Source organism: Nesoenas mayeri (assembly GCF_963082525.1).
Source record: "Nesoenas mayeri genome assembly, chromosome: 4".
Lineage (NCBI taxonomy): Eukaryota > Metazoa > Chordata > Aves > Columbiformes > Columbidae > Nesoenas > Nesoenas mayeri.
Genome location: NC_137540.1, coordinates 24,567,624 through 24,590,228, shown reverse-complemented (window position 1 = coordinate 24,590,228; position 22,605 = coordinate 24,567,624). Strand labels below are relative to the sequence as shown.

Genomic DNA, 22,605 nt, shown 5'->3' with positions numbered 1-22,605 from the left:
ACTGAGTCAGCCCTTTGCTTGCAGCAGAGAATCACAAACAAGGACAAAGCCATGTGCCAGCCAGTATTAAAACTGAGACTACTGAACTGTGCTGGGGTAGAGGCTTGACAGTTCCAGGGGAGAGCCCCATACTTACTGTTTTTCCGAGCTCTGCATCAGCCTGGCTTGTGTAGCCAGATCACTAAAGGAACCTTCTCATGACTGGTCACTTGATGTCTATGGAGGAAAAAAGTGCCCTTGGTAATACGTATTTTCCAACAGGTTGTTCAGATTCAGAAATAACTGTTTTGTGTTTTAGCTGAAAAGCTTTTCTAAACATGGCAATATTGTCCTGCATTTTAGCTCTCTAAGAGTTCAGTTTTTCATGCAGGTTTGGGCTTCAAGACCACCATGCATTAGGAGACATTTGCTTATCATCTTTGCTTTGGAAGCCTCAAGTTTTGGTGCAGTAGCAGCCTAGGTGGGTCTGTTGGAACATCACCCCACAAACAGGGCTCCATTCCTATCCACCCATTCATGTGTAAATAATACACCTTCTGTTTTATCACTGGCCGGTGGAGCAGAGCTTTTGGACCTCATGCCTGAGTCTCCATGAGAAGTGGTTAATAAAAGAATTAACCTTTTTCAGTGGCCCCACCTCTGTGGCAACAAACCTATCTCCCAGCCCTAGGGGTTTGATGTGTATCTTATTATAGTACAGTCATAGGAGTTGCCCTAGAAGGCTGAGAGCAGAGATCTGTGAGCTTCATTACATGGCTAAGGAAAACGTGTTTTTAGGGAGAAAAGCTAAATCTTTTTAGCAGTCCTGAATGGTAGACTTTGCTGTTAGCTTTTTAAATTGCAATCTTGGTGTGTTTGTGTCCCCAGGAGTTATTTAAGGGAATCTTGTGAGAATTGTGCTTACATGGTAAGAATGCATAGTGACATTTAGCTTAATAAGTGATTCATTGCCTCTAGATTTGTTTACTATTCTAATTGTATCATTATATTTCCACCATCGTTTTGAATTAACCTGTACTCTCCCCTCAGATCCTGCTGCCTTTTTCATTTTCTCTTCCACGGCATGTTTTCTAATTTATAATTATTTTATCAGCATTTAAACAATATTTCATATCACAGTAATGAGCAGAGTAAGGCACAAGGCATTTGAGTAACTGAAGCTCAGGAAAATGGCACGACTTCTCTGGGATTCCAGGGTAAGTCAGTGGCAAAGAACAGCTCCCGGCTGGCACATGAGCTACGTGACTTTGGAAAACAAGAGGCCATTCTCCCTCTTCTCCTGTGCCCAACTGTTGGAAAACTGATGGGGAGATTCTGGGATATGCAGTATAATTACTGTGGTAACTGGTTAGTAAAGGATCAGCCTAGTGGATGTGTGGGCCTTCAGGACTGTGTTTATCCATTTATTGATCTGTTAGCATACTCTCAGCTGGAACAGAAGTTATTTCAGTACTAGTCCAGTCCCTTAAGAAGGAAGGCTTGCACATTACTGCTTCCAGTTGCCTTTCAAAGCACTAATAGTTAATCCTTCGTTAGAGGAGAAATAATCAAGTTCTTTTGTGTAAATGAAGTTCATTGCTGGCTTTGGGTTGGGGAGCACACTTACAGTTTAGTACTGTGTGAGCACATCAAACACTGCCAAATTGAATGTTTCTTTTCGGAGAGAAAACTGCAAGGGCAGAAATTACTTCAAACTGGGGGCTCTTTGGGTTGCATCTCATAGACTGACCACAGTATCCAGTGAAGTCTGAGGCACGTGAGAGAAGCGACTCAGCTTTCATCATGGAGCTTTTCTTTGTCTGGCAGCTGCTGGCTATACCATGAAAGACTGGGAGAAATAATTTTAAAGTGCATTGTTAGCCTTACCTGGTATATCTGCTTAGGTTGCCTTGGGGGTGCAGCTGTGCTCCTAAATTGTTTGTGTCACTTAAAACCAGCCTGCTCTTGAAGGCAGCTTCCCCGTCCCCATGGTGAGTGCTTTGGCACACTGCAGAAGGGCTCAGCACTTTGGTTGGGTGAACATGAGATACTTGGTGTCCCTGTGAGAAAACTTAATTTCTAGAAATTATGTGGGAAATCTTACAAGAGCCTGCTCACTCACAAGCCTTCTGATACGTGACAATTCAAGCTGTGCCAATGATGCTGAGAGTCTTTCTGAGATAACCAGTCACCTTTCCAAAATACTCCTCAGGTTTTGGCAACTGTAGTGCACAGCATGGTATGAGATCTTGCAGTTCCCACTATGTTTGGATTAAGAGGTTTTGGCGATTAATTCAGTCATCTTACTGGCAATTTTTTTTTTTTTTTTACTGACTTTTACCTTATCATAGAATGTTTATTCCTGTTCATACAGAAATACCTTCTGCCTTATATGCTGCATGGTTTAGGGACAGTTGCTTGCTGTGTCTGTCTAGAGCACACATCACAAACATTCCATTGCCTCCATATGGAAATAAGATCGTTTATGAATAGTTACCCTTTTATTGAATTTACAAACTTGGTCTGAGCATATAACAGAATTTTTAAGACTCCATCAAAATAACTCAGTATTCAGTAATTTTGTAGCTTTCAACTTAACTGGAAAATCTTGTAAAACTTCATGGAAATCTTTTTGGCTAACTTCCAACTAACATCAACGTGCCCTTCTGTTAGTCTTTGAGGGCATCAGAAAGTTGTACCAACTCCTACAGAGAGGATCACAGTGCATGTGGTGTTTATGAAGAGTAAATTTTTCAGAGGAATTAATGGCAGTTAAATTCCTGTCACCTGTTTTATCAGCAGCAGATATTTGCATGTCATCTTTAGGTCCTTACCTCATGCTTATGACTTTTTTGTGGTTCAGGCTTTGCCATTCTTGAGAGGGTCAGTGACTACCAGAAGGACAGATGCTGTCTCTTTAATACTAGCCAGTGTCTGCTGAGGGAGGTGGCTTTGTTGGTCAATACATTGCTGGTTTGCAGATTGTCGCTGATAGATTTTTGTCACTTTTCCCACTACCAGAGTTTGAATCCTTCCACCAATGTAGAGAAATTTGCCCCAAATCATGTGCTAGAATCAGAAATGCCTACTGGTTGCCTCGAATGGAAGGACCATTCAGCCAGCCAGCCACAGTCCAGGAGGTTCCTCCAGTGCATTGATGGTAACTTTCTCATGCAAATGGTGGAGGAGCCGACTAGGAGAGGAGTGCTGCTGGATCTCATCCTCACTAACAAGGAGGGTCTGGTCAAAGCAGTAAAGGTTGAGGGCTGCTTGGCTTGCAGTGACCACGAGATGGTGGAGTTCAGCATCTTGTGTGGTAGGACAAGTAGAATTGCAACCCTGGACTTTAGCAGGGCAAACTTTGGCCTTTTCAAGCAATTGCTGGGGGAAATCCCATGGGCAAGGCTGCTTGAAGGTAAAGGGGCCCAAGGTAGCTGGGTAGCTGGGTGGCATTCAGGGACTGCTTCTTCCAAGCTCAGGATCAGAGCATCCCCACACGCAGGAAGTCAAGGAAGGGAGCCAGGAGACCTGCATGGTAAAGTAGGGATCTGTTTGGCATGTGCGAGTTTACAGGTCGTGGAAGCAGGGGCTGGCCACTTGGGAGGAATATAAGGCTGCTGTTAGAGGATGTAGGAAGGCAGCTAGGATAGGCAAGGCCTCCTTAGAATTAAACCTGGTGAGAGGGGTCAAGGACAGCAAAAAGAGCTTTTTCAAATACATAGCAGATAAAACTAACACCAGAGGCAATGGAGGCCCACTGATGAATGGGGTGGGTGCCCTGGTGACAGAAGATAAAGAAGGCATTCAGTAATTCTGCCTTCTCTGTATCTCTGTCTACTCTGCTGGAGGCTGTCCTGGGGAGCCCTGTACCCCTGAGACCCCGGATGAAGCCAGGTCAATGGAGGAGTTTGCTTTAGACAATGAGGACTAGGTTAGGGAGCAATTAAGTAGTCTGGACATCCATAAATCCATGGGTCCAGATGAGATGCACCCACAGGTGCTGAGGGAGCTGGCTGAAGTCATTGCTGGACCGCTCTCCATCATCTTTGCCAAGTCTTGGGAAACGGGAGAGGTGCCTGAGGACTGGAGGAAAGCAAATGTCACTCCAGTCTTCAAAAAGGGCAAGAAGGAGGACCCGGGTAATTATAGACCGGTCAGCCTCACCTCTGTCCCTGGGAAAGTAATGGAATGGCTTGTCCTTGGTGCCATCTCAAGGCATATAAAGGATAAGAGGATTATTAATAATAGGGGCAGTCAGCATGGCTTTACTAAGGGTAAGTCATGCTTGACCAACCTCATAGCCTTTTATGAGAATGTAACAAGGTGGATGGATGATGGCAGTTTGATGTGGTCTACCTTGACCTTAGCAAAGCGTTTGACACAGTCTCCCATAGCATCCTAGTGGCTAAGTTGAGGAGGTGTGGTCTGGACAATAGAGTAGTGAGGTGGATTGCAAACTGGCTTAAGGAGAGAAGTGGTAGTCAATGGTGCGGAGTCTAGTTGGAGGCCAGTATCTAGTGGAATACCTCAGGGGTCAGTACTGGGACCAATATTATTCAATATATTCATTAACAATTTTAGACGAGGGAACTGAGTGTACTATCAGCAAGTTTGCTGATGACACTAAGCTGGGAGGAGTGGCTGACACGCCAGAAGGCTGTGCTGCCATCCAGCGAGACCTGGACAGGCTGGAGAGTTGGGTGGGGAATAACCTCATTAAATTTAACAAGAGAAAGTGTAGAGTATTGCATCTGGGCAGGAACAACCCCAGGTTCCAGTATAAGTTGGGGAATGACCTATTACAAAGCAGTATAGGGGAAAAGGCCCTGGAGGTCCTCGTGGACAGCCGGATGACCATGAGCCAGCACTGTGCCCTTGTGGCCAAGAAGGCCAATGGCATCCTGGGGTGTATTAGAAGGGGGATGGTTAGTAGGTCGAGAGAGGTTCTCTTTCCCCTCTACTCTGCCCTGGTGAGACCACATCTGGAATATTGTATCCAGTGCTGGGCCCCTCAGTTCCAGAAGGACAGGGAACTGCTGGAGAGAGTCCAGCATAGGGCAACAAAGATGATGAAGGGAGTGGAGCATCTCCCTTATGAGGAAAGGCTGAGGGAGCTGGGTCTCTTTAGTTTGGAGAAGAGGAGGCTAAGGGGGGGCCTTATTAATGTCTGTAAGTATATAAAAGGTGAGTGCCATGAGGATGGAGCCAGGCTCTTCTCGTTGGCAAGCAATGACAGGACAAGGGGTAATGGGATCAAGCTGGAACACAAGAGGTTCCACTTATATTTGAGAAGAAATTTCTTCTCAGTGAGGGTGACAGAGCACTGGAACAGGCTGCCCAGGGGGGTTGTGGAGTCTCCTTCCCTCGAGACATTCAAAAGCCACCTGGACATGTTCCTGTGCGACCTCACCTAGGCATTCCTGCACCTGCAGGGGGATTGGACTAGATGATCTTCTGAGGTCCCTTCCAATCCCAAACATACTGTGATACCGTGAATGTTTGTCATGCACTGTCATGACTTCATATTATAAAGTTTTTCTTTCTTTCCTAGTAGGAAAAGCAAGTGTCCTAAATAGCTTTTTCTGCTTAATTACAGGTTATTTACTTTGTACAGTTACTGGTATTTCTTAATAAGTAAATGGCTTGTAGATACTTCAGGGATATGTTTTCAACCACCATCCATTTAAGAAATGCTGATACTTCTGAGTCCTCACAGTCGTATACCTGTGCACATCTAGAAGTTGGTATGCAGTTCAGAACAGCCCAGGGAAAGAGGCGCTGACATTGGCGTGTATAAATGGACCCTTAAAGCATGTGAGCACACACACAGCAGCATGTCTGTGAACTTGCAAAGAAAGCAATGCAAGCATGTGTGCATGAGCAGCTCAGAAGTGATACAGACTGATTTGTCTCCTCCTAGAAGAGGCTCCAAAGATAGCTCATATGAATCACCCCCTGGCAGTTCTTCCTCGCCTTAAAAAGAGAGTACGGTGACTAATTCAGATTTAATGATCTGGCTGCTTTCTTCAAGTGTATCAGAGGAGCACATCTGTGAGTTTTTCTCAGATGGAAGGAGGATTGGGGGACAAAACCACTGGTACTAGGAGCTGAAGCTCCATTGGTTTTTTATGGCCCTGAAAGCACTTAAACCTGTGAGTAGCCAAGCCTAAAATCTTTAAGCTTTCTCTGACTGGCCCAGTGAGGTACTCGTGAGAAGATCTAAGAAACAATAAATTAATCTCCTTTAAGTTAACATTATGTGTAACTGCAAAAATACCTGTTTTACAATCCCCTGCCTCCTTGCCATGTCTGCCTGATAGAGGGCATTGATGTCTGCTCTTCCTTCATTCATACAGCTGGCATCAGTCCTCAGGTGTTGTTTAATTTATTGGGACTGAAGAATTCCTGGTATTTCTCCGAAGAAGGAGCAGACCTGTGATGAGCATTTCCCGTGTTGTGCATGTTTGTTATATGTGTCAGGGTTTGTGTGGATTTCCTCTTGTGTGGGAAGTTGAGCAAGTGTTAAGTGTAAAGGGGAGGATGTATATTATCCATCTCACATTTTTTCTGTAGTATGAACCAAGTTAGCATTTAGTGCCATATAAATATCCTTTTAAAAGCAGTGCTTCAGAACATACTGGGCTTCTCTGTACTTTCTGTTAGTCTACACTGCCAGAAAGGCCAAGTGATCTTAATCTGAAAAAGATGTCCTGTGGTATATAGGCTCCAGCTGTCACAGCAACAGTACAAAGCTACTCAAATTAGAAGTAAATTCACTCTGGGATTGTTCAGTGCTTACAAGTAAGAGGTGGAAATGTGGACCATATTATCAACATGTGGCTGTCTGTGGCATGTGCATAACAGGACAAAGCTGAAATGAGGTTTCTGCTTATTCTTAGCTTAGTGTGCTCTATTGCAAGGTATGGAGATTTCCAGAACAGTGAGCACTGTTTGTGCTCTGCAGATAACTGGTGTTTGGTGTCTCTTTTTTTTCAGGGAAGCTGCACTTGAATGAGAAATCTCAGAGACATTTAAAGGAGTGGAGAGTTGAGCTGATAATTCATTAAGTGACGTGCTTCTGTCTGACTTAATATTGAACTGATATCCCAAAATGGTGCTAAGAGGCACAATGTTCCTGGAGGTGGTTGATTCCAGAAGAGTTTTGTGTAACAAATTCCCAGCACTGATGACTAAAATCCCCTGCTGCTTTACATAAGCAAAATAATCTTATGCTGAGACATAACCATATGAGGTAATTGCCTTCTGCATATGTCAGTTAGCCCATATGTTTTATTGAATAACTTTTTTCATTTATTTTCAAAACTTTTTAAACAAGCGATCTAATCATGTGTATGCATAATATATACTGGCACAGTTAGGTTATTTGCATGCTTTCGGTTTTATATCCATGCCACAAGGAGCTATTATCTACGATCAAATCTGAAATCGGATATGAGTGGAAATAACTGGTTGCTCTGGAGAAATGAAGTATTTGTATGTTTGGGTGTAATTCAGTGCAGAGTGGAAAGCACCATGCTCCGAAGTTGTGACAGGGTGGTCAGTTCCTGATGGAAAAGAGAAACTGCTTTTCTTGGAAGCTCTTGGAAACACAGTATCTTTTCTGCCTGTTATTTACAAAATATTTGTCTTTAAAATTACAAGAAATACAACATATTCTGTGTTCTTTTGTTACCTGAGAATTAATAACAACAACATTGTCTGCTTGTCTTTGTCCAGCAGTGGCTGTTCATCATTGTATGAGACAGGATTTGAAAAATTGGCTCAAGTTATGGCTTAGCAACAGTTTCACTGTCACGAGATACTGGCTGGTTATCTCTTGATCAAAACTCTTCATTTTGGCTGGCCTCTTTATAAAGAAATAGCACAACAATTTAGCTGTTTGACTTAGCTTTGTACTGAGTTAAACAAGGTTAGACTGATAAAAGAGTGTCTGGATTTGTACCTGCTGAAGGCTCAGGACATTCCATATTCATGAGGAACAGAAAACTTAATAAGTAGGAGCTGAGAGCTGAAGTGAGAATGTGCTTTGAACGTTGTTAGATTCTGAGCATGACACAGGTCTGGCATCTTGGCGTTCTGGTTTTATAGCTTAAAGTTCCCATGTCAACATATATAGGTAAGTCCTCCCAGACCCTGGGTGAATTTACACTTGAGAACTTCCATTTGGGTATCGATCCTTCCATCCTTAAAATCATCAGAAGTTTTAATTTCCTTCTAGGTCAAGTGTCAGACAAATATGTGCTGAGTACCTTTCAAAATAATCCATTTCAAGTTGGGTCTTTGCAGTTCTGTGCGTTTCGTGATGTGAGGCTGAAAAGCAAAGAAGGCATTTGCTGGCACAGGGCAGCCATCTCTCCAGGAGCAACAGCTCCAGGATCTTGCTTTTTTGCTAAAACAGAGTCCTTGCAGTCAACTTAGAAAGCATATTTCTACATTGCTGACTATGTCTAGACCAGCAAATGCAGGGATTTTTTTCCCCTCTCTCTTAGAAGAGATGAATATGTGTGTGCAGAGGCTTTCTCTGAAATAAACATCAGCCAAATTTCCAGTAACATGGTGGTCATTTTGTGTGTCTAACTTGAGACACTTTAAAGAAGGTTCTTATTGTCAAATGACAGGAGTGCAATAATTTATATGTAAGGTGTGTCATGTAGGACAGAAAAAATAAGTTTAGTATAATTATTTGTATTTCTTTTTTTCTCTTAGGTAACTGTGAAATCATCCACTAAGTCTTGCACCACCGCTGATATTTGACATTGTGATCCTTACACCCCTTCCCAAATACACAAATATATTGATGCCCTCTTGGCGAGTCATATGAAAAGCCATATTTCGCCACAAATTGTTACTGTAAAGTAAAATAGTAAACAGGTTTTTAATAGTAAAACAGCAAGTAAACTAGTAATTTCATGGTGTGAGAACTATTAAATTTGAGAAGTAATCTGTAGACACTGCAGCAATATTCCAACAAATGGCAACCAGTGGGCAGATGAAGCAGTTAAATGTGGAGCCCTTTCTGTAATTCTGTCCTTCCCCATTTCTAACAAATACACATAACAGTGTTTGAAAAAGGTTTCATTTTCATAGTGAAGCCTTTGTATTAAATACAACAGGTCTTCTTGGTGGAACCGTGCAGTGCTGAGGATATTTGATATCTGATTGATTAATGCCTGTTTGCCTGGAGGTGGTCTGTATTCGTCCTTAAAATCACGTACCCTGTGGGTATGGCAGCCAGTGGATGGGTAAACCGCTGTGCCCCAGGGCTGAGACCTGGCTGCAGCAATCTGCTTCTCTTGGTTATTGCAATTCAGATTTAGAAATGGCATAGCCTACTATGACAGTAGTAGAAATAAAGCAGTGAAATATTTGAGCATCAAAGGTCATTGAAAAAAATAATTTTCTTCTCTCTATGTTGTTTCTTTTCTGGCTGTCACAAGTGAGTTCTGCTGTCTCTAAGCATCCAAGCTATAGTTCAGAAAGTAAATCTCTCTTGTTTCTATCCTGAGGAAGCTATCAACCGATGTCAGAAAAATGGGAAGAAAACTCAGAAAGATGGACTCAGTCTGCTTTCTTTGTCCAAAAAAAAATAAGGCCTTGACAGTTGGATGTTCTATGTTCCGTGTGTCCAAGTTTTAACTACAAAAGCCACAGTATGTTTTTAACAGTTTATGTAAGACTGTCTGCTTTATTTTTACTTTATTGAACTTACAATTTCAGAGGAAAGCTCTTTGCGCTTGAAATTTTGGAAGCAGGGTATTGTGATGGCACTGTACCTCTATGCAGACAAGTATGAGCTGCAATGTTTTTTCTGTAACTGGAGCAGTATTGTGTATGTCTCCAGTTCTAGTAGTAACAAAGGACATGGAGGGACTAGATTTGTTAAAACCAATCTCTGTTTTTTTGTTTATATTTTCTACATTTTGCTACCAAAAAGAAAGACCGTGGGTGATTCCTTGCAAGAGGCAAAGAGTGAGAAGCCTTTTTGAGAAGTGATACTGAGTGTGTCTTTTGTGGATCCACTAAATTGTCTGCTAAGTGTAACAGTTTGTCAAGACCAGGTAACATTATTATACGTGCTTTCTCAGAGTGTTTGCTAAGTTTCATGTTAGTGCCAAAGTGTGTGTTCGGGATATTTGCAGTCAACTGCACTGACGCAGTTTCTTTTCCATAAAGGTAAGAATTGCATAGTGTAAATCTGACCTTTTTTTCCCCTGATCCATCTGCTTCTGTGAGGTCCTCACCAGCCTTCACTACACAGGCAGAAGTGATTTCATCCCAGTTAGCATGGCTGACAAAATCAAGTTAGAAAAATATTTTTTTACTATTGTGTGATTTCACAGAACTTCAACATAAATGAGAAAGTGGAATCGTTAATAGATGCAGAAAATGTTACCAACTCTGAAAACAAATGAAACTCACAACAATAGAACAGCAAATGTGACAGTTCAGACGGCAAGGATGCTGACAACATAGAGAAATTCTGGAAAGCTGAAAACTATCAAAAGCAGTGCAAAACAAGCCTCTGCCCTGCACGTGGCTCTGATAAACTGGGAAGGCAGCAAGGTGTGCTGCTGCTCAGGAACTAGTGAAATGTAGAGCTGGCATGAGGTCCACTGGGCGTGATGGCCTTTTAATGCAGCCTGGAGACAAAGTGTTCTGGGCAGCATCCCTCGAGCAGGGAGAGAGATGAGATATTTTGAGTGAGAATGGCTCCGGGGAAGGGGAAGATACAAAAATTAACTGTGCTGACACCAGTGTCTTAGTGACTGGGAAGGGTAGGAGGAGGAACAAACTCTGTGAATTAGGTACCACTTGGGATCTGTGTCTGAGCATGAGGAGGGTAACTGTGAAATCTGTTGGAAGTGTAGTGGAAGTTCAAGCTAAGAATAAAAGGCAGCAGAAGTAGGGAAGAGAGGAGTGAGACATGCCTGAAAAGATTAAGTGCTCTGAAAAGATCTGGGCTTTTACATTGTACAGCAGAGGAATTGAATTCACTTCTCTCTTCCTCATTAATGACATCATTCTAACACAATTATAACTGCTGGTGAGCAAGCATCAGAGTCTTTTGCTCAGGCATTTAAGCAATAATCACTATGTTAGGAGAAAGACGTGTTAGCTATGCAATACACAAAATGCTTAAATACAGCATGGATTTTACGCTTTCATTGTGCAAGACACTAAACTCTTCCAGGCAAATACGCTGCAGTTGTAGCCCTGCAGCACAGCAGTATGCTACCTGTACCAAGTATTCAGAGTGTTACACATGATGAATAAATTTCCTGAGCCTGATTTCAGGTATCCAACAGCATCTGGTTCTGAGCTTCATGCAAACATCTCTTGCCATTGAAAAAGCCCTGCTGTCTTCCAGGCATACTGCAGGTGGGAAAATTGTGATGGAGCACAGTTTACACAGGGAATGTACTTGTGCTTGCAATCTTTTGCCATTTAGCACTTAAATTATGCTGCAGCCGTTCAGTTGAAAAACTAATATGCCTAAAAAGCAATTCACCTTTAGTGTAAAAATCTGCTGTTCAATGCAAAAGATCAGTTTGGATACTAGCAGCAGAAAATGGTATTTGTACTAAGTATTTTTAAAGCTGTATCTTCATTATTGACTTGTTTGCAGTTACTTTATTCTCCTCTTCAGGAAAACATGTTAGTTGTTTGTGGAGAGAGAAATTAAATTGTGCACCTGCTGTGATTTGGTAGTAGAACAATGATGAGTTTGCTAACTCTGTATTTCAAAGCCAAGTTTCTTGGTGATGGTATTAGTCATTTAAAACACATACGTGATATAAGTGTATCTTCCAGCTGCCTCCGTCCTCTTTTCAGAAGACAGAGCAGCATTGAGCCAACAAGAATAGAGGAAATAACAGAACAGCCTTGGGTAAAAGAATTGAAATTTTAATTTGTGTATCTTCTTCAACCCAGTGTTTACATGTTATCCACGGCTTTAGAGGTAATGCAACTATATACTGGAACTCCAAATAACAAACTGGATCTCCTACTTGCTCTGGTTTTAACAGAACAGCAGAGGGTATTTGCCAAGTTTTATGTAACACCTTTTGAAAATGTGTAGGAGTTAAATTCTAGTGGTGGCCACTTGTGTTGTAACATCCAGCCATATAGATGGATTTATCTTTCTAAAGATCGGTGGAAAACCAGCCAACATATTGTTTCACCTAATATTGTTAAAACTTGTAAAATACATGAGTTTTCTCCTAATAGCTTTTTGATCTTTGAAATGTGGTTTGCCATATATTACATAATAGGGCCAGTGAGAAGTTCCTTGTTTCAATTTTTGGTATGTCTCAATTGGATTTTATTTTCATGCGGAAGTGGAATGTTTCCGCTTCTTTTCTGGTGGGATACTAAGAAATGCTATAGTAATGACAATATGTTGATTTATTGCCTTAAGCTTTTTGTCTAGCAACAAGTTCCTGTGCTCAGTTTTATCACAGTCTTAAAAATATGAATCTTAAAATCTCTGGAATCTTCAAATAACACACTAGGATATATGATTGCCCACATCTCTTTGGTTTTAAGTGGTGGGTGTTTTTTTGTGGATCTGAATGAAATGCTGAGAGTCGATAGGTAGTACGTTCAATTGACTATTTGGGGAGCTCAGTGCAAGATGAAACAGTTGGGGCATTTTAGGATTTGATTGTTTGGTAGTCAGGGAGCCTGTAACTTCACCAGTGTGGCCTGGCTTAGTGCTGGTTTTCTGTTTCCTTTGGTTCTTGGGATTTCCAATACTGATGACTCTGATAATGTCTCTTAAATAGAGACCTTTTCAGGGTGCTCTTTTTTTGTACTTCAAGTTCTTCTCCCCATCTCCACCTTGGTCTTAGCTTCCCTGGTTGGTTTTCAGCTTCACCAAGTCCAACAATCACATCTTCACTCCAAAGACATCTTTCCTCCTTCATGACATAGACAAATTTTAGACAAACCGTGCCACGAAAGATAGACATTTTGTCAGAAAACACAACACTCTTGTGTATTTTCCATGGAGCAGGTCTCTTTTGATGAAAGCATGCAGCATATATTCTGTAATAGCCACTTAGGAAGTAATGCTAAAGCTTCTGTAAATACAGAGTATTTGTCTCTGATAATTGTACAGTGTAGGTTGTTCTTTTTTATGTGAGCTTTTGCGTGATCATGAAGAACTTTGTCCTCCAGACTACTTCAGTTTTGTGGTGAAGGAAAAAGGTGGCAGTGACTTGAACTTCAGCTGCATATTCCTATTTTCATCCTTGTACTAACAGCATGCTCTAAATTCTTGGTAGAGCTTTACATAGTCAGGAGAAGCAAAGAACCATACCTGGCATATGCAGAATAAAGCTTTTAAGAATTATTAAAAAACAAACAAACAAACAAAAAAAAGAGAAGACAACAACAACCACACTACATTTCCACGGCTCTTGTCTGTTGTTTGTTAATTCTGTGTTACACCTGCATCATCAGAACTAGGTCCCCAGCTGATATGCAGAAATTCGTTGCCTCTTCTCTCCACCAGCACATCTGTAAGAACATACGCTTGGCTGCTTAGCAAGCAGAACACACAGTTCAAAAATGTTGCAAGTTTCAAGTAGCCTCATCTCTTTCTGTTCTTTAAATCCATCACCTGAGATGCAGCAGTTGCTAAGCCTTCAACACAGATCCTTACCTGCTGTGAGGAAATGTTTCTCAGCAAATCCTGGAGCCAATAAGACAATAAAATCATGTTAAAATACAATGGCATCCTGGAGCTTTGCTCCTTCACTTTGCTTGTAAAATTTCAGCCTGTGTCCTGACCAAACTTTTTTCAGTTAGGTGTTTCCACTAGCCCAGGTGGCATGAAGATAAAATGTTTTAGCGCTCAAACCAGTCCAACAGTTTGAGGGTAGTTTGAAGTGCAAATTGTCCCATATCAGCTCAATGCAGGAACCTGAATCCTTCTTAAAAGACAACTACATGTGATTTCCATCAGCCTCAGGATACACAGAGTTCATGAGCACAGGCACTGGCCAGTAGAAAAGTTCCTATGTTACATTAAAGTCTGTTGTGACTATAAAATTTAAGAGAAGTTAGTTTTTTGACTCACTTCAGGATAGGTAGATCCTGTATTTGCCAGTGTCAGTGTATGGAAGACAAAAATGCATAGATTTGATCTTTCAGTAGCTCATCAGTATGTCAAGTCAGACTTCTTGGCAGCAGCAATTAGTGTCGAGTTAATATCAAGGCTGGGTAATCATAATTTCTGTTTTGTCCTTAGGAAAACAAAGAGAATAAGATTGTTCATCTTGGTCTCTGATATTCTACTATCCTCTACAACTTGCAGACATAATTAGGATTAAAATTCTCAATACAAATGCTGTAAAATGAAAGTTGTTAAAGGAAATGCAGATGGGTTTTTCCAGAGAAATAAATTCAATATTTCACTTAAAGTGCAGCCATTTGCAGCATATGGGGAGATTTAAGAACACAAAGTGTGGTAGAAGAGAGTCACAAATTCTATTGTAATTATTGGTGTTCTGCTTGTGAGGAAATACTTACTGGAGTCCTGATAAGGAACTACAAATCACGTAGTCTTACCATGCATCTGAAGGGGAAAAGCATCGTGTTTCGTTGCACACAGCTATGACACTTATTTCTACGTGGGGCTACGTTTGGAAGATTGATGCAAAACACAGATATGCACGTTTCTGAGTTGCAGCCTGGTCACCTGGAATATCAGTTGGATGAGATCAGCTCTTCTGCTGTAGAGGCTGGTACAGCCATGAGGCTTCGGCTGCTCCAGGGCTGTGTGGATGGGTGGCCTTGGTCAGTGCATGCGTGCAGAAGTGGTGATGGGCAGGAGTGGCTGGAAGAGGATTCCAGCCCATAGCTATGCCAGTGAGAACTATTTAAAAAAACAAGCTACAAAAATGAAGAAAATGAAAGTGAAAGCAGAGTGAAATGGAAAAAAACCAAAGGACTCCTCAGGCAAGCTTTTCAGAAATTGTCTGAATATTGGCTCTTAAATATTTTTGTAAGTTACGTGGCTTGATTTTATTTTTTTTTTTTTCTGAGATGATGAGTAGCCAAAAATTCCTGTTTGAATACGATATGGAGGTGCATTCAGTGTATTCATCCAAAACACCAGAAGGCTAAAATTTTACAATTTAGCATTTTCCCAATAAACTAGAAATTTAGAAGACAAGTATGTTGCATCCAACCAGGAGGGTGTTTCTGAAGAAAACACAGGTTCTGTTACAATGCCAATCTGCCTTTGACTATCTTTTAGTTCCCAAGCCGAGAGTGAAGGCTTCAGAAATTGTGGCAAAGAGAAATGCACAAGGAAGCAGGGAACTATTTCACTTCAAAATTGGCCCCTAAATTTCTTTTTTGTTAGAATGTGAATATCATTCTGAGGTTGGCCATGACATTCTCAGCTCAGAAAAATCACATTAATCCCTACTTTTTGATGTTCCTCCTGGGAGAAAATTCTCTTTTAAGCAGACGGTATGAATTTAATCCCTTCACATTCTCAAGAATGCTGCAACTACTGTTTGCAAGAAATTCAAGATGCTTTTAAAAGGACAAGCGAATCTTTCATTCAGAGTTCAGCCTGGGTACGTTCAGGTCAGAGAAAGGTTTTGGGTTAGACAGGTTAGACTACAAAGGGAAAAAAACTAACTTGCCCAACATGCCTCCCACTTTGCCCCCCCCATTTAATTCAAAATGACTGTGTGTTCACATTTAATTGACAGATGATTAAAAGGAGAAGAGCTATAGAGTCTGGTGTTTCAGGAAACAATCACCCTGAAGAATTCAGTCACTGCCTCTTTATGCTTTTCTGCGCATGTGGTGCTGCAAGAGCAAGTGCAGGCTGTTCCCTTCTTTGCCTCTGCGGAGCAGATTCCTGCAGGAATTGGCCTTTCCATATTTTAGTTGATTTTTTTTTTTTTCCAGTTGCTGGCAGGAGTTCTTAAAATACCTCGCTTGTACCCAAGCGGCACTGGCGAGGTGCTCAGAACTGCACCCAGCATGGGGCTGAGCGCTCACCGGCTGTGCTGATCAGCCAGCCCAGCAGAATCTGTACGTACTGGTTACTGAGCGCCTGATGGAGGCGGGACGGGACCCCGGCGAGCCTGTGCGTCATTCTAGGGGGACAGGAGGAGAAATCTGACCTGTTCACAGTGGAAGATCCATTGTGGCATTGTGCTGTGTCACTGCTTCTGCTCCAAATGGATATTATGAATAGATTTCTTTAATAAATAATGATTCATTTCTGATGCTGCCACAAAACAGATTAGAATCATATAATCATAGAATGTCTTGAGTTGAAAAGAACCCATATGGATTACTGAGTCCAGTTAGAGATCGGTTAAGGATGCAGGAAGAAAAATCTGTGATATTACATTGTAGTTTTGAGACTCGGAATACATGCAATTTCTTTTGGCGCAGTTATCAGAGGAAGGAAGAAATAGGATTACACATCAGTTGTGTCAACAGCAGCTTTTCATCTAGAATATAAAATGGTAGAATAGTTTGGGTTGGAAGGGACCTTCAAAGCTCATCTAGTCCAACCCCCTGCCATCAGCAGGGACATCTTCAACCGGATCAGGTTGCTCAGAGCCCTGTCCAGCCTGGCCTGGGATGTCCCCAGGGATGGGACATCCACCACCTCTCTGGGCAACCTGGGCCAGTGTCCCACTAACCTCATTGTAAAAAATTTCTTCCTCATGTCTAGCCTGAGTCTCCTCTCCTTCAGTTTAAAACTATTGCCCCTTGTCCTATGTGCCAGAGTCAGCTTCTTTTTTCAGGTAGACTGGGTTCTGTTCCTTCCAGGTCCTGTGACACCTGCAAAATAAGGAGAGGAAAAGATGGGGAGAAAAAGTGGAGTTTATATTCTAGCCCCTCAAGTTGGCCAGTCACGAGCCTCAGTCCACATGATGAGGCATTATTCATACTTGGACTGCAAATGCAGGAAAGGAAATTTGAGAAGGCATAGTCTGCAGCTACACAACAGTACAGGTAAATCCATTGATTTGCACGCCCACAGGAAAGGAATAAGGATGCATTCATGTCTGTAATGGCCTTCATGCTGAGCACCATTTTCATGTTGAGATACTTAATGCCAGTATCTGTGGTATGAATAGATGTCTGATTTTTGGAGACTGCGATCTACTCATGGCTCATTATTATAATAACAAGAATATTATAAGTGGGGGGATGGAAGTAGACTGGAGATTGTAAACAGTGTCTGTTAGATGTGTCCTGTGGACTTCCTGAAGATTCAGAAAAGTCCTTCTAAATCTGTTTTTGTTTATCTGATGCTGCTTATCTGAGATGGCTCCTTCCTGAATCCCGGTCATCTCTTCTTATCTGTTTCCCGGTCTTGTTAATTTTCTATTCTAAATATAGTCAAATTAAAAATTAACATTTGCGGTAAAATACAAATCCAACATGAGCTATTGTATCCTCAAAAACCTTTTAGTGAGGCTTCAGTCCTTGAATAGTAACTACATCAATACACAAGTAAAAGAGCCCAGCAAAATCTGGTATTGTGGTATGAAAGCAAGGGGTTGAATTACAAAGTAGACAGATATAGAACTGCTATAAAATTGTGAAGCTCCTTCTGTTAAGAAAGCTTTGTTTTCTTATCCCAAAAGAAAATGCAACCAATCTTTGTTTTCCTTCTCTGCAAAATTAAACATAGATTGTGTATTAGCTGAGTGGGTGTTTACCTAAATTAGTTGTTTAGAGTATTGTTCTGGAACCCCCTCTGTAAATTAACTAACTAGACATAAGAGATGAATCCAGTTTATCTGAAGAACACACTTCCATTTGGTACAACATGATGACTGAGTAAGTTTAAATATGCAGGCTATGAAAAGAATATGGAGTGATCTGACAAAGACCTGAGAGGAGGGCCATCACTTGGCTATGGTTGCCATCTTTTTTGTTGTCTCTTTATTAAGAAAATCAGGTAAAGTCTTGTTTTATTCCTGGATCTGATGTGTATTTTGTGTGAATGCATCTTTTTGTTCTTTGTGTACAGCACCTTGCAGGATTGTGGTCCATTAAAACAAAAAGCTACAGTACAATATGGTAGGTTTTTTTCAACTGCAAAAAGGGCACAACTATGTTGCGTGCTTTTTCTCTATACTTACGACTATTATATTTAATAGCTGTGACAGTATATTGAGGCTTTCTGTTTATATCTTTATTTTTGAGTGTTTTCAGGGTGAGAACTCTAGATGATATGTAAAATATGGCATTTTCTGTAGACTGTAGACATTGTCATGTCTCTTTGTGCCTGAGATCTGTCCTCATCTTGATCAAGATGGCTATGGAAAAGGTAGCAACAGGGAGCAAATTTGCGGGACCTGACTGTGTGCTTTCTGCTGGGCAGGGTTGATGTGAAGGGGTATTTGGGATGCCAGTGCTTCCCCCTCCCCATACCCTTATTCTTCATTTCTTGAAAGGTAAAAATGACAGAACATAACATAGAAGCAGGACTTACATTTTGTACCAGTTCTTAGGCTAGTCACTGAACATACTAAAAAAAAAAAAGTTATTTAGCTCCTGCTGATGCTTCTCTAGTGTTGGTGCTTAAAATACGTTCACCCTGCCTTGAAATGTGTCTTAGGAAAAAAAAGTAGTATTCTTCATGCTTTTGAACTGTGTTATAGTCTGAAATGCGTTCTTCAGGTTGTTGGGTTACTTCTTTGGAAGCCTTTTTGGGGAACACATGATACATGGATGGCTGTATTTTGACTGTAGAAAATGAGAGTCTCTCTACCTCCAAGTTCAAACTTTAGTTTTGAATAACGATGTAAAACGTGTTCTGAAGTCTTCAGTAGAATCTGCCTGTGTATGGAAAAATATGGCTTTTGTGTTCACCAAGTTTTAATTAAGTCTCTTTCACAGTTGTGTGTCCTAATTCATGAAATGTGGGCTATACGAGTAGGTTCATTCATAATGGTTGTGCCAGGAAGTCATGGTTGGATATTCTAGCCCTGGTGAGATTTCTGTTTAGAAATGTAGCTGTTCCAGTGCCCAGCACTAAGCATGGCACACTTCAGAAGACCTCCCAGGGGCAGAGTTCTTGCTGTAATGAACAGAGAGATTTACTTCAAATACAACTAGAATCAAAAAGAGGTATGGAGGAAGCTGGAAAGAGATGAACACAGAACTCAGAGGATTTCTAGGTGCATGGGATTTGTGCGTGAAGTATTCTTGTGTGCCCTTGGCTCAGGGAATGGGCTTCACAGTGTCTGGTGCTGTTGTTCTGGAGGGTTTGCTCTTTCTGCGGTGGTGGAAGGGTGGTTTGAATCCCCCCACCTGCTCTTGCATTAACATCACACCTGTTAGGATGAAGGTGAAGCAGTACAAGTGTGAAAACTGTGGGGCTGTGGCAAGCAGAGTTCTGATTTTGACTGTCCTGATATCAGCCCATTCTTAATAAGACAGTGTGTTCCTTCTTAATCTAATGCTCATCAGACCTATCCAAGGCAGTGAGTTGTACAGTGTCAGCTGCCTTCTCCTTAGAGATTCACAGCAACACTTGAGTGTATCAAATGTCATTGCTGAAAATGTGACACATTATGTTCCAGAAAATAAAAAGAGAGTTGTCCCCGCTTGTTCAAAGCACACTTATCTCTCTGTGTTCATCCTCTCTGTTGTGGTACAGTAACTGCTGCACAACTTCCAGTGCGTATATCAAGTTACAGATTAGTGAGGGCCCTGTGGTTCTTGGAACAGCATAGGGCTGTTTTTGTTTACCGATGACATTTATCCTCTCATTTCCTTTTGGAAGCATGACAGCTCCTGGCTGTCTGATGAGGACTGTACTTACAGGACCTTCTTTTCATGCCGCGTCTGACGGTAAACACTTCAGTGCATGGTATCTGTTTCTGCTTGTTATAGGGCTGCTATTTCTGCTTTCAGCAGTCGGTCTGGCAGGAAAGCAAAAGAGTTTCTAAGTGTGATTATGTTCTCTTGCAGGAGGAGACCGAGAGCGGATGACAGCTAATCATGAGACGTACCTTCTCATGGCGAGCACGCAGAATGACATGGAGGATTGGGTGAAATCCATTCGCAGGGTTATATGGGCACCATTTGGAGGAGGTGAGTCAGTGGGGGAACATGCAAAGCTCCCGGATATAGCAAGGCACATAAGGGTTCTTCTGCCATCTCCGTCACAGGCAGAGTTTTGGAGTGAAGAGGAAGAGAGAAGAATGGTCTAGATCTTTCCAAAAAAAGTGGAGTAAGCCCTTTGTTTTCACTTGCAGCACAGGTATCAGGCATGTTCCCATGCAGGGGGTCACAATTAAAAGACTTTAAACTGTCTGGAACCACTTCCCTTGATGAAGGTAGCACATTACAGCACATTACAGCACACTACCAAGGTGAGGGGAGCCTTCGCAGAAAGTTGGCCTATGAAATAATCTTTCCTGCAGGGAGAAGTGTGGCAGTTCCTTTAGTCACCAGCTAAAGGACTGTCCATGTGTTTCATAAATGCCTGTTGCAAGAAGCTGTCAGTGATTGTTCTGCAAGTGATGGCTAAGACTAGCAATAGTATTATATAAAGCTGTGCACTCCAATGTGAGCCTCAGAATAATAGCACTAGCATTACAGCATAGATTCTTTTCCTTTTGATTGGCATATCCAATAATTTCAGTAGTACTGGACCAAAATGTATTGTTGAATGTCTAGTCTTTTTAAAAAGCTCTCTTATGTTGAGTAGGCTGCAATTACTATCATTATTTTCATAATTATTATTCTGGTGATAATATCTATATTATTATAATACAAATATGATTCAGATACTTGCATAAAACATTGGAACATTAATCAGACTGCTCCTTGGACCTCTTAGATCTCCCAGTTCGGTGACAGAAATATTTTTCCACTATGAAAGAACACCTGTAATACATGACCTGTGTTTTGGTCTTGTCTGCAGGTAGTGTTAGACTGGAAAAGTAAGCCAGTTGGGATTGTGTGTGCTGTTTCACGACTGAGAAGAGCAGTTGTCACTGAAAACCATGATTACCGACTGCAAATATCTTTTTTTCAGCTGTCAGGTAGACCACAGGAGAGAGGATGGGAGAGACTGAAGGAAGCTGCTGTTTTGGACACACTTTTCTTGTCAGCCACCCATCTTCCTTTGTGTTTTACTCAGGTTATGCTGTTCTTAGGAGCGAGTTTTGGCCTCGCTGCTGGGCTGCTCTGATGGGCTTGGGTCAGCTGGGGCTTGTCTGGCACCTCTGCAAACAACTGTCTTCTCTGTGGCTGCTCCTGGGGACATGTGCCCTGGAAAGATGGTGCTAAGCAGGCATCTCACTGGGATCCACCCTATATGTTAATGAGCTGGCAAAGTCCTGGATCTGGGCATGCAGGTCTTACAGGAGGATGCTTAAAAAAAAGAAAAAAACCCCAACCAAACAAAAAAACAACCAGAACAACAAAAAAAAACCAACACCACAAAGTGAAAGATTTCTCCTAAAAGATGCAATCTTCTGCAGGCATATCGAGTGTGTCTGGGAGAAGGGGAGTGGATTTTTCAAAGAGTATCTTTGTGGTTTTTGCACTTTGCTTCCACCACCTCCATATCCTTCTGTGGCAAATAATGAAGAAAGACAACTTTACAGTTCTGCAAGTGAAGTGTCTCTGTTTTACAGGCAGGGAGCTGAGATGAAACTGCATTTCTATCCGAAGTCCATGCACAGAGCTATGAATAGAAATCAAATCTCCCAGGTACTGACCCTGTGCTTTCTTCACCAGCCCCTCATTTGCTTTTATAGGGCAAGAACTATTTCTGGTTTACAGCTGGGAATCCTTCCAGCCACCATGAAAATTCTCAGGACACCGTCATTGTTGTAGGAGCATTTAATGCCCATTATTGAGGGAAGCACCTCGCTGAGGACTTTGCATGCTGATTTGAATAGAACAAATGATGGGTGCAATCCTTCAATTACTGTTTAAATTCATTTGTAGTTAAAACACTTATAAATATTTTTTCCCTATTGGATTTCTTCAGAAAATACACTGACTTCAGGGTTATTTGTATTGGGAAGCAAACAGTTAACTTCCTGGAAAATATGAGAATAGATGGAACATGATTTTGGGTTTAATGTTCACAGAGAAGATCTGACTGTGATAAACAGGCAAAAACAGTGTCATGGGATGCGCCACCATTAAGAACTGTGTCTCTAGCATATCCCCTATTTTATTAGCTACTTGTTACTTAAGTTGATAATTCTGAGCTATCTTAACCAGTCTTAATGAGCCCTATTAATGGTTCTGCAATTACGTATGGCTGGACACACTCATATTTTTATTCTCCTTTACTACAATGGATGTTGCTACAGCTGCTGCAACAGTCTGACCCTTCTAAAGAAGGGCACTTCTGGCTTAAGCTGTGTCAGAGCCTGCCTTTATGAGCTGTAGCCACTGGAGTTAAAAATCCTTTTCTCTATTACATCATCTATAAACAAGACATAGAAAAGTTGCAGTCAGATGATGATGCCTAACCAGTAACAAGTAATTACTTGAAACACAAAATTATTTCAGACAGCAAATTAATCAAAACACCAGTTTTATATTGGCTTCCTAAATTTCAGCAGTAGATGGTAA

The 22,605-nt window shown here is 41.5% G+C and overlaps 1 protein-coding gene across 1 annotated transcript in view; it reads left to right on the top strand.

Moving 5' to 3' along the window:
- The window catches only part of ARHGAP24 (Rho GTPase activating protein 24), a gene marked incomplete at both ends in the record, with an annotated part of 199,119 nt that overhangs the window by 147,502 nt on the left and 29,012 nt on the right, over nt 1-22,605 (top strand). The window contains one exon of the mRNA XM_080343937.1: nt 19,975-20,097. Within this exon, the coding sequence (XP_080200063.1) occupies nt 19,975-20,097 (123 nt within the window). The remainder of the gene's footprint in view (nt 1-19,974; nt 20,098-22,605) is intronic.